The following is an 18032-nucleotide window of genomic DNA, read 5'->3' on the forward strand; positions in this document are numbered from 1 at the left end:
TGCAAGGTGGTTTCTGTCAACTTGACACAAACCTAGACATATCTGGAAAGAGGGACTCTTGATTAACAAAACACCTCCAAAAGATTGGCCTTTGGGCAAGTGTGTAAGACACTTTTCTTGATTGATGGTTGATGTGGGAGGGCTCAGCTCAATGTGGGTGGTGCCATCCCTGGGCAGGTGGTCTAAGATGTTATAAAAACAGACTGAGTCTTCCAGAGGTCCTGAGTTCAAGTCACAGCACCCACATGGTAGTTCACAACCATTCACAATTATATATGGTGCCTTCTTCTGGCCAGCATACAGAACACTGTATACATAATAAATCAGTAACCTCTACAGCCTCTGCTTCAGGTGCTACCTTCAGGTCCTTATCTTGAGTTCCTGCCCTGACTTCTCTTGATGACAGACTATAATGTATGAGGTGAAATAAACCCTTTCCTCTTCAGGTTATTTTGGTCACAATGTTCATCACAGGAAAAACAAACAAAAAACACCCTACCTAGGATCCAAGCTACCCTTGAACTCACTACGTAGCCAAGGCTGGCCTTAAACTTAGATGCCCTTGTCTTCTGTTTTGTTTTTCAGGAGAGGGTTTTTTTGTAACTTTGGCTATCCTGAAACTTGCTCGGTAGATCAGGCTGGCCTCGAATTCAAAGAGATCCACCTGTCTCTGCCTCCCAAGTGCTGGACTTAACAGGTATGCACAGTCATACCTAAATAATATTTTCTTCTCTCCAATTTCTCCACTGTTTCTTTTTATTGTTTGTTTGTTTTGTTTTGTTTTGTTTTTCAAGACAGGGTTTCTCTGTGGTTTTGGTGCCTGTCCTGGAACTAGCTCTTGTAGACCAGGCTGGTCTCAAACTCAGAGATCCACCTGCCTCTGCCTCCCAAGTGCTGGGATTAAAGGCATGTGCCACCACCGCCCGGCCTCTCCACTGTTTCTAAAGAATTATTATCTTTATGTGTATTAGTGTTTTGCCCACATGTATATCTGTGCTCCATATACATCCACCCAGGTGATAAGAGGGCTTTAGTCCACTAGAACAAGAGTTACAGATAGCTGTGAGCCACCATGTGATGCTAAGAAGCAAACCCAAGTCCTCTGCAAGAGCAGCCAGTATTGTCAGCTACTGAGCCATTTCCTTAGCCCCTTTTATTCAATTTTCCTCTAATGTTACAGGACAATGTAAAGTACCTAACTTTCTGTAAGTACATAAATTCCTTTTTTAGTCTGCTTCTGTGTATGTGTTTGTGTGTGTTTTACTGGGTCTCACATATGGCAGGCAAGTACCCAAGCACTGAGCTACATTTGCAGCTCCACCATTCCTAACTTTTAGATGGGAGCTTACATAATCTTCAATAGCAAATTCATCACCTTTATTCATGCCTCAGGCCTAAGGGAAAGAGCTAGCCCCACAGCAGACATCTAACTCCGAGCCCCCAGAGCAAGCCTCGGAGTCTTTACACATAGATACACATTCGTCTAGGTGATGCTTCTATGTGCCAGGCACTGGATACACAGGAACCAAATGGTCCAGAGGCAGACTACTACTGACAGGTCTGAAAGAATGTGTTCTAATAGGGTAAGCACAGGGCTCTGGGGGAAGGGCACTGCAAACACATGGTGAGGGAGGCACAAGACTCAAGGCAGGCTCCTCAGGGCAGTCAGAACACAAGAACACACGGAGCAGGGCATGTGCAGGAGGCCAAGACACAGGATGGGAGTAGGGCAGAAAAAGCTGGGAGAAGGAGGAGTTACTGCAAGGTAGGGTGGAGTGCAAGAAAATCCTAGGGGCAGAGTCACAGGCTTTTGTAAATTAAGTGAGCCAGTTGGACTTCATCCCAAGGACAAAGGGAAGCTTTACAGCCACAGCTCAGGAAGACAGCGCAGATCCTCAGACAGAACACTTGCCACACAGAGAAGTAGAAGGCCAGAGGACAGCTGGAAATTGCTGGAGCAATCAACACCAGGGAAAATGGAAAACAATGTGGATTGTAGAGATGTTAAGGAGACAGATGAGGGATCAGAACCCATTCCAAAAGGCTGCTGTTCTCCTGAGGGCAGCTGGTGATGAGCAGAGGAACACGCCCCCTTTGGAAATAAGGTGTTCAGGGTTAACAGCGGTAGCAACTCGGTGTCTATACTCTTTCGTGCATGGAAGAAGCAAGGAGGGTTCACTCCCCTCATATACAGATTTCTCCTCTGCCACTGAGTTCAGCTGAGTTCACTGAGCAGACAATGGAGGATTCATGCAGACCTCATGGTTTACACTTTCCTTTCACCAGAGTGGCAACCAAAGAGAACCCAGGATTTCACTACACAAAAATGAAACTGAGTTCAGCTCTATTTAGGGACTAAAAATTAAAATTTAGCTTCTTAAAGTCCAATTTAACTTAACTTAATGTGTTTGAGTATTTTGCCTGCATGTATTTTTGTGTGTCTGGTGCCCATGGAGGTGAGAAGAGGGATCCAGAGACCCTGAAACAAGGTTCACAATCAATAGTTGTAAGCTGCCATATGGGTGCTGGGAATTGACCTCAGGTACTTTGGAGAAGCGGCCAGTGCTCTTAGCCACTAAACTATCTCTCTAGCCCCAAGATCCAGGTTTAAGTGGCATGGAAATGTGAATGTACTTAATGTCATTAAACTGAACAACTCAAAATGGTTACAATGCTAAATTTTATGTTATGTGTACTTGACCATAAAAGAAAGATTCAGATTTATTTTTCTCAGTTCTATATAGTATTTTTGTTTTGTTGTGTGTGTGTGTGTGTGTGTGTGTGCATGTGTGTATACAATACATATTTGCTTGTTTGTGTGTGAGTGAGGTTATATGGAGATCAGAAGTCAACCTCAGGTACCAGTCCTAAGCTTCTCCCTTATTTGAAGCAGGGTCTCTTTGATGTTTGTTGCTGTTTCTGCCATGCTGGTTCGCACACCCATTTCCAAGTCTCTCCCATCTTACTGTGCACTTTCCTCTGTCCAGCTTTTACATGGGTTTGGGAATTTGAACTCAAGTCACAGGCTTGTATGAAATGAATACATAGCTCCTTATCCACTAAAAACATTTACTTTATCATTAATTATATGCATGCCTGTGTGTAGGTATGTACACGCAGGTGCAGGTGCCCACAGTGGCCAGAAGGAGACACTGGATTGTCTGGAGCTGGAGGCACAGGCATTGTGAGTGATCAGACATAGGTGCTGGGTACTCCTCAAGAGCAGCATGTGCTCTTAGCTGCTGAGCCATCTCTCCAGCCCTGCTTGACTCATTTCTTAAACAGTCTGGTCGACTCCCATTCCAGCTGGTAAACGCTTACAGCTGGTTTCAAGGCCCTTTGGGTCAGCTCATGGTTTGCTATAAAGTCGTTTAGGTTTGGGATTCAGCAAATAGGTGTGGTTTACTATAAATTCCAGTACACAAGTGAATTCCAGAATTATTTGAAAATACTGGGGAAAGGCTGGAGAGATGGCTCAGGGGTTTTCTTCCAGAGGTTCTGAGTTCAATTCCCAGCACCCACATGGTGGCTCACAACCACCTGTAATGAGATCTGGTGCTCTCTTCTGGCATGCAGGCATACATGCAGACAGAATATTGTATACATAATAAATAAATAAATCTTTAAAAAAAAAAAGAAAATACTGGGGAAAAAATCTTTTAAAATTAAAAAAAAGGGTGGGTGATGTCTAGAAAGGTGGCTCAGATGTTAAGAGCAATTGCTGCTTTTCAAGAAGACCCAAGTTTGGTTCCCTCTAAAGGCAAGCACACAAATATACACATACACAGAGAGGGTGAGAGGGGACAGACATAAATAAAAATAGGCTATCTGGGCATGGTGGCACAAACCTTTAATCCCAGCAGTCAAGAGACAGAGACAGATGGATCTCTTTGAGTTCAAGGCCAGCCTGGTCTACGTAGTGAGCTTTAGGCCAGCCACTAAGACATTTCTGTCATCTCGGAAAAAATATTTAAATGCTGAAATAGAGAGATGGCTCAGTGGATAAAGGTGCTTGCTACCAAGCCTGATGCCCTTTGTTCAATCCCCAGACCTACGAAGTGGAAAGAGAAAAACAACTCCTGAAGGTTGTCTTCTGACCGACTCTACACACACGTAGTACACTACAGTACTACACACATACACAAACACACACACAAAATAAATGTAAAAAACAATGTTAAGGTGCTGGAGGTGGCCCAATGGTTAGGAAACACTATTTTTACAATGGACCTGAGTTTGGGTCTCAGCACCCTCATCAGAAACCCACAGTAATTGCAGCTCCTCCAGGGAATTCAAACCCTTCTTCTGGCCTCTACAGACACCTGCATTCACATGCACATACCCACACATACATGTAATTCAAATGAAATAAACCTTAAAATGTATTATCTGGACATAGTAGTATATACCTTTAAACCCAGCACTGGAGGCAGAGGCAGGAAGATCTCTTATCTCTGTAAGTTCAAAGTCAGCCTGATCTACAGAACAAGTACTAGGTCAGCCAGAGCTACATTCTAGAGAGACCCTACCCTGTCTCAACTTTCACACTCATACACACACAAGCACACATACACACACAAATTTGATACAATTTTTTAAAAAAAATATTTATATATATGCCTTTGATCAAAAGAGAGGTACTTGGGGCTAGAGAGATGGCTCAGCAATTAAGAGCACTTGCTGCTCTTCCAAAGGAACTGTGTTCAATTCCCAGCCCACATAGCAGCTCACAACTGCCTATAACTTCAGTTCCAAGGGATCCAACACTTTCACACAGACATACACGCAGGCAAAATATCAATGCACATAAAATAAAAATAAATAAAGTGAGCAGCCCAGCAGTGGTGGTTCACGCCTTTAATCCTAGCACTAGGGAGGCAGAGGCAGGTGGATCTTTGTGAGTTCAAGACCAGCCTGATCTACAGAGTTAGTTCTAGGACAGGCTCCAAAGCTAGAGAAACCCAGTCTCGAAAAACCAAAAGAGAGAGTGGTACTAAACTTTCTCTGGCATCTGATTCTACAAAATTAGAATTTAAATACTATCTGACCTAACAAGTAAACTTTTTACGCATTTACTACAGACTTATAGATATAAATATATCAAAAGAAGTGTGCAGAAGTAGTTCTGCAGGACTCTTATGTATCTGGAAATTACTATAACATGGATCGCAAGAGTGAGCTTCTCAAACAGCTTACAGCGCATGTACAAAATACTATGAGCAACTACCTTCTTGGGTGGGTAACTACTGGCTATAGGATTTCCTACAGCACTGAGAGATTTTTTTGTTGTTGTTATTGTTTCTTTGTTTTGTTGGTGGCTTGTTTGTTTTTGAGACATTTTGTAGCCTAGACTGACCTGTAACTAGTTAAATAATCTTAAATGGCCTCACTCACCGTCCTCCTGTCTCAGCTTCCCAGGTGCTTAGATTCTGGGCAAGCACCAGTATGCCAGGTTCTTATGCATGCTTTGAAAGAATAAGGCAGGAGGGAGGGCTCGGAAGGGAGCTAAGGGGCCGACCATAGCCTAGCATAAGTGAGGCTGTGGGCTGAATCCCCAGCAAACAACCAGGCAGGAAATACTGGGAAGGCAGCTATGACATGAAAGCTAACTACAGAGGAAAGAACAGCATATATAGTATGGTACAATCAACACAAAATATAGGAAAGAGTGCCTGTTTATACACACTCCACACATACTTCCTGTACTTAGGACAATGGAAGAGCTCACAAGATGCCAAAATAGCTCAAAATAGCTTCTAAGGACTGGGAGCATGATAGGGTAAGTGGAGTCACTTTTTTTAAAAACAAAAAAAATCTTTAAATAAACAAAGAAGTACTGCTCATGCCCAATCTGAGAGATGAAGCAACTTGGGCTACCAGTTTATAACCTGGAGACACTCCCAATTAGCCAGCGCCACCGCTGACAAGGTAGGCCACGTTCCCGCCCAGCCACCTGGGGCACTTACCTCTGTAAGTGGTAGATCTTGTGTGTGTACTGGCCTTTCTCACCGTCCTCCTTCTCATAGGGCTCGTTCACCAGGACCTCCACTCCTTCCCCACCACCAGTTTCATTTTTACTGGCTTCAGCCACAGAATACAGCTGCCCCACTTGATACTAAAGAACCAGAGAGACAGGCATTACTTGCAACAGTTACACACGGCCCCACCTCCACCTGAGCCCTCACAGTGGTCCAAGACAAAGGGAGCTCTGCACTGCTGCATCTCTCACTTGCTTTCACATTTTCTTTCTTCTACTACTGCTTTTTTTTTCTTTCCAGCACTAAGGATTGAACCCAGGCCCTCAAGCACGCTAGGCTCCTCGGTAAGTGCTCAAGCCCTGAGCCTCTCCTCAACCCTCTTTTTTGTTTTCCTACATCAACCTCCCAAGTAGCTGGGACTGCAGGCTCTCTTTAATCATCAGAGGTATTCAATTTCATCTTCCCATTTGTACAAACCCATGGGTTTAAAGAGAGTACAGACTATACTTAATCTCACAGAACCACCCAGAAACATTATACAGTCCAGGGTATCTCTTGGCCAGGACCCCCAAACAGGATTTCAGTTAGCTACAAATCCCTCTATCTCACTTATTTAAGCAGACCTTAAAGCTAAGCATAGCATCTCATCCTTGTAATGCAGCACTCGGGAGGCTGGGGCAAGAGACCTGCCATGACTATGCTTCAGCCTGGGCCACAGTGAGTCCCTTGATATCTCTGGATACAGTGTGAGACCCTGTATCAAAAAAAAAAAAAAAAAAAAACCAGGGTGGGCGGTGGTGGTGCACGACTTTAACCCCAGCACTCGGGAGGCGGAGGCAGGCAGATCTTTGTGAGTTAGAGGCCAACCTGGTCTACAAGAGCTAGTAGTTCCAGGAGAAGCTCCAAAGCTACAGAGAAACCCTGTCTAGAAAAACCAAAAAAACAAAACCAAAACAGTCAGGCGGTGGTGGCACATGCCTTTTAATTTCAGCACTCAGGCGGCCAAAGCATGTGGATCCCTGAGTTTGAGACCAACCTGGTTTACAGAGTTCCAAGATAGCCAGGGCTACACAGCAAAACCCTATCTTGAAAACAAAAACAAAAACAAACAAAACCCACAAGCAACAAAAATAAACACATAAATGATCAGAAATTAAGACTCCGACTTCCTGTCCAAGAAAGCTGGTCCAGTGCTATGTAGCCCACAACTTCTGGCAAAAACTGGCTCAGTTCACTTGCTTTTTCTCCTGTGTGCTTTTCCTTACATACAGGGAACTCAGAACCTCTCAAACAAGACATCTCCAGATTTTCCCCATTCCTGGCAGACCGAAGTCATGCTCCTGCTCCCTGCATTACAGATCCCTTTCCATGGCTATGCTGGCTGTGTGCCCCTCTGTCTTGGCAGTTGTTAGATGGCAAAAGCCTGGTTTTCCTTTATTTGGGTCACATGTCACCCTATCAAGTCACTGGCCTCCTCTAACCCTTTAGGACAGTCTGGCATAGGACTGCAGACGTAGAGACAGTGTCCAAGCCTACCCTACCCCTATTTCTAAGAAAAATTGTCTGGAGGCAGAAAACATACTGAAGACTCTGGCCTGGTAGGCTGTAATTTCAGCACTGAGGAAACAGAACAGGTGGATCTCTGAGTTCAAGGCCAGCCTGGTCAACATAACAAGTTCTAGGACAGCTGCAGCTAAATTGTGAGATCATGTTTCAAAAGCATAGCAAAAAAAAAAAAAGAAAAGAAAAGAGGGGGCTGGAGAGATGGCTCAGTGGTTAGGAGCATTGCCTGCTCTTTCCAAAGGTCCTGAGTTCAATTCCCAGCAACCACATGGTGGCTCACAACCATCTGAAATGAGGTCTGGTGCCCTCTTCTGGCCTAAAGATATACACACAGGCAGAATATTGTATGCATAATAAATAATATTTAAAAAAAAAAAAGAGAAAGAAAGAAAATGAACTGCACAGAGAAAATGAGCTGTGACCAAGCAGGAAATTATATCTCTTCCAAAAGATGTGTCTTCCTCATGGCTGCCAAGGGCAAGAAGGTCGAGGAAAAGACAGACAACTCCATCACCCCACCTGCGAGGGGTGGACATACAGCTTTCCTTGCCCTCTACACCCTCCCCTGAATCCTGGTACCCCCAGGGGTAAGACTAGTGGTGTTCTCTCCCTCAGATTAAGATCATCTACCACCAACTCTGCTGCAGCACCACTGCCAGCAAGAGTGGTCACGGATGCTCCAGCACAGCCTGAGCCTTCTCCACCTCAGTCCCCTAAGCACTGCCAGGAGACATCTGAGTGACACCCAGTGGGAAACACAATGGCCCACAACAGTTCGCTGCTGACCACAAGCCTAAGAGGCCCGAGCCTCCAAAGCGAACACTCATCAAGGAATACCAAGGTAAGGCTCAGGTACAGTTATCAAGGCTCAGTTAGTTCCACCCAGAGAAACTTCTGAGAGAGTGAGAGCCTAGATCTTGCTAATCTTGAGCAATACCAGCGCGGCTTTGGTGCTTCATGGAATCCCACACTAGACCCTGCACCTCTCCAGTCCTATCACCTGCTAAGGAACACTTGAAACCCATATCAGGTGGGTAGGTAGGGGACTGGCTAAGCCAAGGCTTCCTCACGTGAAACAGCAGGAGCTCTGCTCTGGAGAGAGTCCTAAGGACACTGAATGGCTGACTCAGCAAATCCTAAAGGGCAGGCTGGGGAGAGGGCCTGTAGACAAGACTAGCCACAGCGTGCTAGTAGATCTCCTTGGGGAGGGGCCTGGGGTTGGCAAAGACCTTGGTCTTCAGGGATTCCCTTCAGCTGCAGGAAATCACAGGGCTGGCTCTAAGAGGATCAGTCTGCATGCTGGCCTCTTACCCTTTAATCTCTCTTGATATTCCGACCCTTTAATCCCAGCGAGACAAGTGAGGCAGTTAGGTTAATCCAAAGAAGTAAAGACAGATCTGCACAAGGCACAAGGTCCCCTCTGGCACAGCCGGGCTACATCCTGGGAAGTTGCCAGACTCAAGATTGGGGGACAGTAAGGGTGGGAGTCAGACCACAAAATCAGATACGGAACTCCAGGAGACCAGGATTCCAACTTCTTTAGGCTGAAAACAATGTTACATTGCCCTTGAGAGCTGTCCCCTTGTCCCATAGACTAAGTCACTCAGGGAAGCAAAACAGAAGACTCTACCACTCGGCTAATCAGGGAGTAGGAACCGAGGGAGGTGTAATGTGGAGCAGAAACACTGAATGACACACATAACAAAAACGGCAGTACAGCTAGGCTCAAGTGGCCCACACCTGTAATCCCGGCCACAAGAGGCTGTGCCAAAAGGACTGCCATGAATTTAAGGCCATCCTGGGTCAGGTTAGCCAAGAATATACAGTAAGACTCTGTTTAAAAAAAAAAAAAAGAAAAAGAAAAAAAAGGCAAGAAAAGCAGCACTTTGTTGGTCCACCCATAGAGCCCTGTCAGGCCAGGTTCCACAGAGGAATGATCTGCCCTGTCCACAGAAGGTGGCCAGGAACCGCTGGTGGACACACCCGTATCAAACAGCCAGAGCTTTCTTGCTCTGCTACAGAATGCCTGGAAACCCAAGATAGTGTTATACTAAAGGCTCTGGCCAAACAAGCTAATTCTGCCCCTAAATATCGATTCAGGCCGTCAGGATGACTATAAGCCATGACCTTCTCTGTTTCTTCTTTTTCTCCCCAAATCAGAAGCTCCAAGGGACTCAAGACAGTCTCCAATATAGGAAGTGAATGTAGCAGTCACGTGACTGCTGGGCCGTTCTCATGGGAACGCTGAGTCAGAAAGGGGTTACCGGCGGAGACACTGTTCCTTACTTCTTCACTCTCCCCATTCTAGAATTTTCTGATTATCCAGAACTAAGGTTCAAGCTACCGATGGAGCAGCTTCACCCCTGCCACCCTGTTGTCTCCATCAGTGCTTTCCTGCTGAGAACAGGCTGACCACACCACACAGACTCACCCTGAACCAGCACGCACTTCCCAAGCTTCTGCTTGGCCCAGGCTCTCATTACCGAGCTCTGTCTCACCACTTCCTCCATGCTCCAAAACCAAGGCAGCTAACTAAAAACTGCCAGGAGGATGTTCTCGAGGTGGGTATCTCCCCTTCCTGCCACCCATGGCCCACCGTTCTGACTGGGAGAAGACAGTCATTGGACCGCCTAAGTTTCAAGGTAAGGGACAAACCAGGCTTTCAGTTAGGAAATCATGTTACATACCCTTTTTGTTTTTCAAGACAGAGTTTCTCTGTGTAGCTCTAGCTGTCCTGGAACTCTGCTCTGTAGTCCAGGCTGGCTTCTAACTCACAGAGATCTGCGCCTGCCTCTGCCTCCCGAGTGCTGGGATTAAAATCATGCGCCACCACTACTACACAGGCTTTTTTTTTCTTTTTAGGATAGGTTCTTACTATGTAGCACTGGCTAGCCTGAAACTCCCTATGTAGACAAACATGGCATTGAACTCGTTTACTATTCTTAATATCGACAGCAAGGCCCTCAAAGGAGGCCAACTCTCCCAAAGCATTACCCAGGCACATGGTTTCCAGGACCCAGGTCTTTCTCAGGGGGCTCCGTGGATCACAGCATCTACCTAGCCATTTTCTTTTTTCCTTAGGTTCCTCAAGGTATGCATGTATGTCTGTCTCTTCCCTCCTCCCCACTACTTGTTGGTTTTTTTTTTTTTTNTTTTTTCCTTAGGTTCCTCAAGGTATGCATGTATGTCTGTCTCTTCCCTCCTCCCCACTACTTGTTGGGTTTTTTTTTTTTTGGTTTTTCAAGACAGGGTGTCTCTGTGGCTTTGGAGCCTGTCCTGGAACTAGCTCTGTAGACCAGGCTGGTTTCGAACTCACAGAGATCCGCCTGCCTCTGCCTCCCGAGTGCTGGGATTAAAGGCATGCGCCGCCACCGCCCGGCTACTTGTTGGTTATTGCTTTGTTTTTCTTTCTCTTTTTTCAAGACAGGGTTTCTCTGTGTACCCCTGGCTACCCAGAACTAACTCTGTAGACCAGGCTGGACTCAAACTCAGAGATCTACCTGCCTCTGTCTGGAGTGCTGGAGTTAAACTCAGGCACCACCACACCCAGTCGGATTTTGCTTAGTTTTTTGTTTGTTTGTTTTGTTGTTGTTTTAAGATAGGATCTCACTGTGTAGCCCTGACTAAGCCTGGAACTGGTCAGGAAGACCAGGCTGGTCTCAAACTCAGAGATTCACCTGCCTCTGCCTGGATCTAAGTACTGAGACTAAAAGGGCATGTGACACCAAACCCAGCTTCTTTATCATTTTTTTGAAACAGGTTATCACTCTGTCCTAAAACTCAACTTGTAGCTCAGGCTGACTTCAATCGTCCTGCCTCAGCCTCCCAAATGCCAAGATTAGAAGTATGAACTACTGTTGTTTTTGTTTTTTGTTTCTCATTTAGCCTTGGCTGTCCTAGAACTCTGACTGTAGACCAGACTGGCCTCAAACTCAAACTCCACCTGCTTTTGCCTCCTGAGTGCTGGAATTAAAGGTGTGTGCCACCATCACCCTGCTTTTACTATTAATTCATTTATTTTATTTTGAGATGGAAACTTGCTGTATGCCCAAGCTGGCTACAAACTCTTGATGTTAATTCTTCTGCCACTGGCACCTAGATGTCTCTTTTGTCTCCTAGATCTCAGACCATGTTCAAGTTCACATCTGTCCCTCTCTCCCAGATCGCCACAGCTTTTATCAAGTACTCAGCACCCCATTGGAGACAACCCTCTCTGAGCTGATGTACAGACATCACTCCTGGGGGTGACTGGTTTCATCTAAAGAATGCTCCCACCACAGGGCTGGAGAGATGGCTCACTGGGTAAGAGCACTTCACCCCATTAGAGGATCTGTGCTTGACTTACACTGGGCAACTCACAACTGCCTGTTACTCTAACCCCACATACATAACATACACACAAAGAGAGAAACACACACACATTTAAAAAAAAATGATGTTTAAAGAATGCTCCAGGCTCTGCTATTCTGCTTTCATTTCTCAGAGGTCCAGCTCTATGGAGCTCAGGAGTTTCCCATTGGTCCTACAGGGCAAAGAGATGGTGCCAACAACCGGGGGCTCAGGCTGGCTTTCATTTCACTGGAAGCTGGGGTGGAGCTATGAATTCAGAGGAAAGTCAAGAACAAGCTTGGCCAGGAAGGGAGAAGAGAGGAAGTTCAGAGAAAGGGTGGGACGAGGGAGGCTCCATGACAGTTTTCTGCTGTCCAAGAGACAGCTCTGAGTCAGCAGAGCTTATGGACCTTCTTGTGGCAATGATTACTGCCAGCTCCACAAGCACAGGGCTGTCAGACCTAGGAACCATAAAAGGACAGAGGGCAAGCCAAGCCCATTTGTCATCTTCTGCCCTCCATAAAAGGCGGTTTCTGTTCCTTGGTCTTTCTAGCAGTCACCTAACATGTGTCTGGGGACTCAAGAGATTTCTGGCCTTGCTGGTTTGCTTCCCAGCCAGAGAGCACCAGTGACTAGAAAACACTGTCCTCGGCCTAGGCATGGAGGCCCCAGACATTCACACACTGAAGCTTGTCAATCACATGTCCCACAGGGTTCAGTCCCAGCAGACGAAGAGCTGCCTTAGTCTCTACACAAAGCTATCCAGCAAGCTTGAGACTGGCTATAATCAGGTACCAGACTCATGACAGACATGCCCTCCTTTAGCAGAAAGTAGCATCAGGAATTTAAGCTGATCTTTGGCTCTGTATTAGAACATAAATGAAAGCTACACAAAACAGTGTGGCCACTCGCAGGCCAACTAAGCTAATGTTTTCACAAGTATTTATGAACTATGGATGAGATGAGAGGAAAAAAAGGACTTACCTCATCTACAGACACGGGCAGGATGACTCGACTGCAAAAGAAGGAAAAGAGCATCAACTCCAGACTCTGAAGCATCACCTCAGTACAGTGACCCATGCTCTGCTGCATCCAATTCCCCACTCACTGACAAAGTAAGCAGGGAATGGCCCTCTGGATGCTGCGAGACCAGGTTCCCCCACGCCCTTTTGGAATCCCATTTAGAACTCTATAATTCAAAGCAAACCTGAATTCCCCACTATCTACTTCACAGGCCACTCTCTCACACCTTTCTCGCCTACTCCCTCAACCATCTCTCTCCAACAAGACTTGCCCATGCATCTAGTGGAACGGAAGCTAACTGGGAAGGCTTATCATAAGGTATCAGACCAGAAGAAGGTGGCCCTGTGGATGTGTGTCAGGAGCCCAACTTCCCAACATCAGTCCTCAGGGTCAAAGGCTGTGAAGCAGACAATGGCCTAGAGGCTTAGTCAACCCTAAAGACTGGAGTGTCACCACCTCTGCTCTCTGCAGGATTCTGCGCGCTGCAAAGTTTCCTCATGCAGCTCTGACCTCCAGGAGCCACCCAAAGGCACTCCAGCCCATCACTTTCTTTCCCCCTGCATCTTGACCACCTTCAGTTCTTGGAAAGTACCACAAATAAGCTGAAAGAGAAATGTGGCCAGCAAAGTCCTCAAGAGGGTCAGAATTTCAGAGAGCTGAGGAGACTAGAGGCACTTCCCCAGGTGCCTTGAACTGGTGATTGTGACAGACCAGTGGCTAACCCCCAGTTCAAAACTTTGAGGTCAAAGAGATGAAAAGAAAGGCCTTGACTGGACTCAGAAGTCAAGCCACAAGCCAGGAGGTGGTGGTACACTCCTTTAATCCCAGCACTGGGGGGGGGGGGGGGGGGAGGATCTCCACGAGTTCAAGGCCAGCCTGGTCTACAAAGGGAGTTCCAGTAGGCTCCAAAGCAATAGAGAAACCCGTCTGGGAAAAAAACAAACAAACAAACAAAAAAGAAGTCAAGAGCCACCCAGTACTGAGGAGGCAGAAGCAGGTGGATCTCTGGGAGTTTGAAGCCAACCTGGTCTATATAGTTCTAGACCAGCCCAAGTTACAAGGTAAGACCCTGTTTAAAAAACAAACAAGCAGCGGGGCGGTGGTGGTGGTGCACGCCTTCAATCCCAGCACTCAGGAGGCAGAGGCAGGTGGATCTCTGTGAGTTTGAGACCAGCCTGGTCTACAATAGCTAGTTCCAGGACACGCTCCAAAAACAGGGAGAAACCCTGTCTCGAAAAAGCAAAAACAAAACAAAAAAAAACAAACAAGCAAACAAAGCAGGGCAGTGGTGGTCCACGCCTTTAATCCCAGCACTTGGGAGGCAGGCAGGCAGATCTCTGAGTTTGAGGTCAGCCTGGTCTACAGTGTGAGTTCCAGGACAGCCAGGGCTACACAAAGAAACCCTGTCTCAAAAAACAAAACAAAACAAAAAAAAATAAACAAGCAAACAAAGCAGGGCAGTGGTGGTCCACGCCTTTAATCCCAGCACTTGGGAGGCAGGCAGGCAGATCTCTGAGTTTGAGGTCAGCCTGGTCTACAGTGTGAGTTCCAGGACAGCCAGGGCTACACAAAGAAACCCTGTCTCAAAAAACAAAACAAAACAAAATCCAAGTAAGACAAGTGGAAACAGGCCTGGTGGCACACACCTTTAATCCCAACATTAGGAGGAGAACGCAGGCAGATCTCTCTGAGTTTAAGGCCAACCTGGTTTAGAGATTGAGTTCCAGAACAGCCAGGGCTTTCTGCCTCAAGATAAATAAGTAAATAAGATAGATAGATAGATAGATAGATAGATAGATAGATAGATAGATAGATAATAAATAAATAAATACATACATACATACATAAGAAGGCAATCAAGGGCCAATGCTAAGATTCCCAGTTCTCACAGCCTTGCTGGAACCCGCTGGGCCCTTTGGGATCTCTGTGCTCTCACTTAGTAAAGCATGAGCACACCCTCCCTAAGCAGAAGTCCAAGCTTGGCTCTTTGCTCCAGGCTGCAAAACAGTGTGGTATCCCCTCGTGAAAACACACGGTTTCTTAAGACCCGAGGAAAACAGCACAGCAAAAGCTGGGCATCTGGCAGAAAAAGCAGCAGGGGGGGGAAATGGGCTCCAAGTTCTTTACTGCCTGCTACCTCCCTTGCTCCAGAAAGACTCAATAATGTAAACCCTCCCATTACAGAAAGCCAACAGTGCAGAGAAGTACTTCCAACTTAGAGAGCAGAATTTCTGCACCCTCAGAAGAAACTTCCTAGAAAACAATAAGCCTTTTATCTTCAAGAACACAGCAAAAATCACATCGAAGAATTTGCAGAAATCAAATCAGGGAAAATTCTATTGGAGGAAGTGTCAGCAAAAGCACCAGGGACAACCTTCAGATCCAAACCTCCCCTCAAAGACTAGTTCTGGCCAGTGCCTTCAAGGATGCTCTGAGCCTGCTTCCAATACAGCCGCATGGGGACATTTCTCCCTTGTTTCTTCAGAACAAAACCACCTTGGCAGCCACGGGACAACTTGAAAGGAGAGGGCCCCAGCTGCCCAAGATCGGAGCCATCCTCACCATGGCATGACCTTCACGTGCATCCTTTGCAAAACTGCAGCATTGCAACCACAGCCCCTTACTTTGATGCTCTCACCTGCCCTGTTTCTCATCCTGCCCCCCACCCAGAGATGCATGCACAGGGCACAAGTATATCAGGAAGGAAATAGAGATGCCAGACAGGTTCTGCATCACCAGCACCTTGGGCTTTTCCCTGGCCGGGCTTCAAGAGGCGAGAGCAAAGAATGGGAAAGGATTGCCTGCCTCCTAAGTTAGCTTCAGCTCCTCAGAAGGCCCTTCCCTCCCTGCCTGACCAGTTCAAAACTACACAGCTCTACACATTGGAGGATTCACGGGGGGGGGGGTGTCTTTTTTTTTAGATCTAAAAAGAGAGAGAAGTTTACTCGTTTGGTCACTGAGGATTAGAATGCAAAGAGCACCGTGTTCTCCTTGGAGAGTGCTGGCACCCGAGTGGTCCTGTTCTTTACCACATAAAGCTCTGAGCGCTGGCTGGATCAACATTGGACATCAAGAGAGGCCGTCGACAGGCCTCCAAATGATGTTCTTCACAAAAGAGCCAAGGTGGGAGGCCACCTGGCTCGCTGCTTCGTTTGCCATTCAAGCTGCACACTGTGACATCTGTGGGGATGGACAAAGTGCCTTCACTGGCAAGAGGGAGAGAGTCCTCTGCGCGCCTGCTTGGTCACCAAGAGTTTTGCAAGTTTCTATTTGGATATTTCCCATTTCTGAACTTCTGGGGCTTAGGACCCAGTGCTGTCCCCTTGCCCTCTCCTTCAGGGAATCTTAGTTTCCCAAATCTTTGGGAAACTATAGACACATTCAGTCTAGCCTGGAATGTTCACTTGGAACCATGATCCTCAGGAAAGGGCCACACTGTGACCTTTTTGGTTTAGCAATCCAAATAACTCTACCTGTCAGTCAAGACCCTGGGTTTCAGGAGCAAACATCTAGCAAGGCCTGCCTGTCCCCCAAATCAATAGTTCCTCACTGCCAAAAATATTTGTGGGGATCCTCTCAATTCCTCCAAGCAATTTCCTCATCTCTTTGCACCAAGACCCAAAATCCGCTAAAGACTGGATGTCCCCGTCCTGGTCCCCACCAACTCTATTAGCAGGCACATCCATTCTTATGCTCTTTTCTGTGCTATCTTTCTGGATGGTCTTGTGCCTTGCTAACTTCCTGCCTTTTCAATCACTGAAACTCCTCACATCACTTCAGAACCTGCCGGCATTTTCTAGACTCCTCATTCAAGTGTTGCCAAGTCCCAGGCAGGCATCCCGAGCTTCTTCCAAAAGCCTCCTCTTTTGTACCTACTACTTATGGTACCCATGCCACTCCAGCTATCCCCGCCCAGCCCTGTTATCTCAGTCCCCTAAGTTCTTTCTCCCTTCCCATCACCGAAGCCTGGCCCTGACTTAAGTCCTTTTTTCTGCAACCAATTATTACAATCCTTCCTCTGCTGCCTAGGGCGGCCACTGTCCATGCCCCAGGTTCCGCCTCACCACCTCAACTCCCTTCTAGGAGCTACCTTATCTGATCTTCCCTGCCCCTCGGTACGGACAACTCAGCCCCAAACCCCTCCCCACTGTCAGTCAACTCGCCGGCGCTGCCTGCCCTTGTCCCATTGCTCCTCGGTCCCTTACACAACTCCTCAGTCTACCCCTTCATCCCCCCAGCGCCCACTATAGGGCCACCTCACTTCCAGCGCTCTCCATTCCACGGGCCCCACCTCAGGCTCCCTCAGGCTCTCCAAGTCCCCTTGACCCCTCCTCAGGCCCTGTCCGGCCCGCGCCGGTTCCTGGCCTCCTCTCTGGCCTATTCGACCCCACCTCAGGTGCTGTCTGTCACCCTCTGGCCCCTCCGTCCCTGCTAGGCGGACCAACAGCCCCATCCGGTGTTCTCCATCCCCCACGGCAGGCGATCTGCCTTCGCGGCCGTCATCCCGACCCTCCCTTCCGCCTCGCTTCCGCACAGCCGACCCGACACTCACTACTCCTTGAGCAGCACCATGTCGCTTCGCGGCTCGGCGGCTGCCAGCTGCCAGCCCGGCCTTTTGCCCGCTTCCCGGCGGCCGCTCTCCCGGTGGCCCGGCCCGGCCCGGCTGCCTGTGCGCCTTCGTCGTGGTCTGCTCTGTCTCTGCTGCTCTCGCTGCGGTCGCCGCGCGGGCTCCTGTCGCCCTGCCCTGGCCTCGCCACCTCCCGCGCCTCTGCCGACGCCGCCCGGAGCTCCGGTTCCGCAGCGCCGCGCGGGGGCGGGGCGTCTCTGCGGCAACCAGAGCGTCAGACGCAGCAGTGCGCGCTGACCTCACGCGGGGCGGAGCCTTCCCGGGCCCGCCCCACTACCCTTAAATGGGCCTTGGCTCCGGGTCCAAGTCAGCATCCATCTGGGCCCTTGGCAGGTTCAGGTCTCTGGGAATTAAATGTACACGTCTGGTGTCAATCTCTTTTGTAGCAGCAAATGATGCGCCTGTATGCCTGGACTTCGCTGGTGGGTGTGTTGAGAGCCAAGCGTGTCAAAAATAAAATGAGAGGCTTGGAGATTTAGTTCAACCAGGAAGCACTAGCCTAATTTGGATGC

General features: G+C 47.7%; 1 protein-coding gene across 1 annotated transcript in view; it reads right to left on the minus strand.

Moving 5' to 3' along the window:
• Pitpna (phosphatidylinositol transfer protein alpha) overlaps window positions 1–17749 on the minus strand; it is a 41427-nt gene extending 23678 nt beyond the window's left edge. The window contains exons 1-3 of the mRNA XM_050128862.1: window positions 17446–17749; window positions 12855–12885; window positions 5967–6115 (exon numbers count right to left, since the gene is read on the minus strand). Coding sequence (XP_049984819.1) covers window positions 5967–6115; window positions 12855–12885; window positions 17446–17465 — 200 coding nt within the window. The 5' untranslated portion in view covers window positions 17466–17749. The remainder of the gene's footprint in view (window positions 1–5966; window positions 6116–12854; window positions 12886–17445) is intronic.
• Window positions 17750–18032: the final 283 nt, after the last annotated feature.

Source organism: Alexandromys fortis, unplaced genomic scaffold (genome assembly GCF_014885135.2).
Source record: "Alexandromys fortis isolate MF-2015 unplaced genomic scaffold, M_Fortis_MF-2015_v1.1 scaffold_80, whole genome shotgun sequence".
Classification (NCBI taxonomy): Eukaryota; Metazoa; Chordata; class Mammalia; order Rodentia; family Cricetidae; genus Alexandromys; species Alexandromys fortis.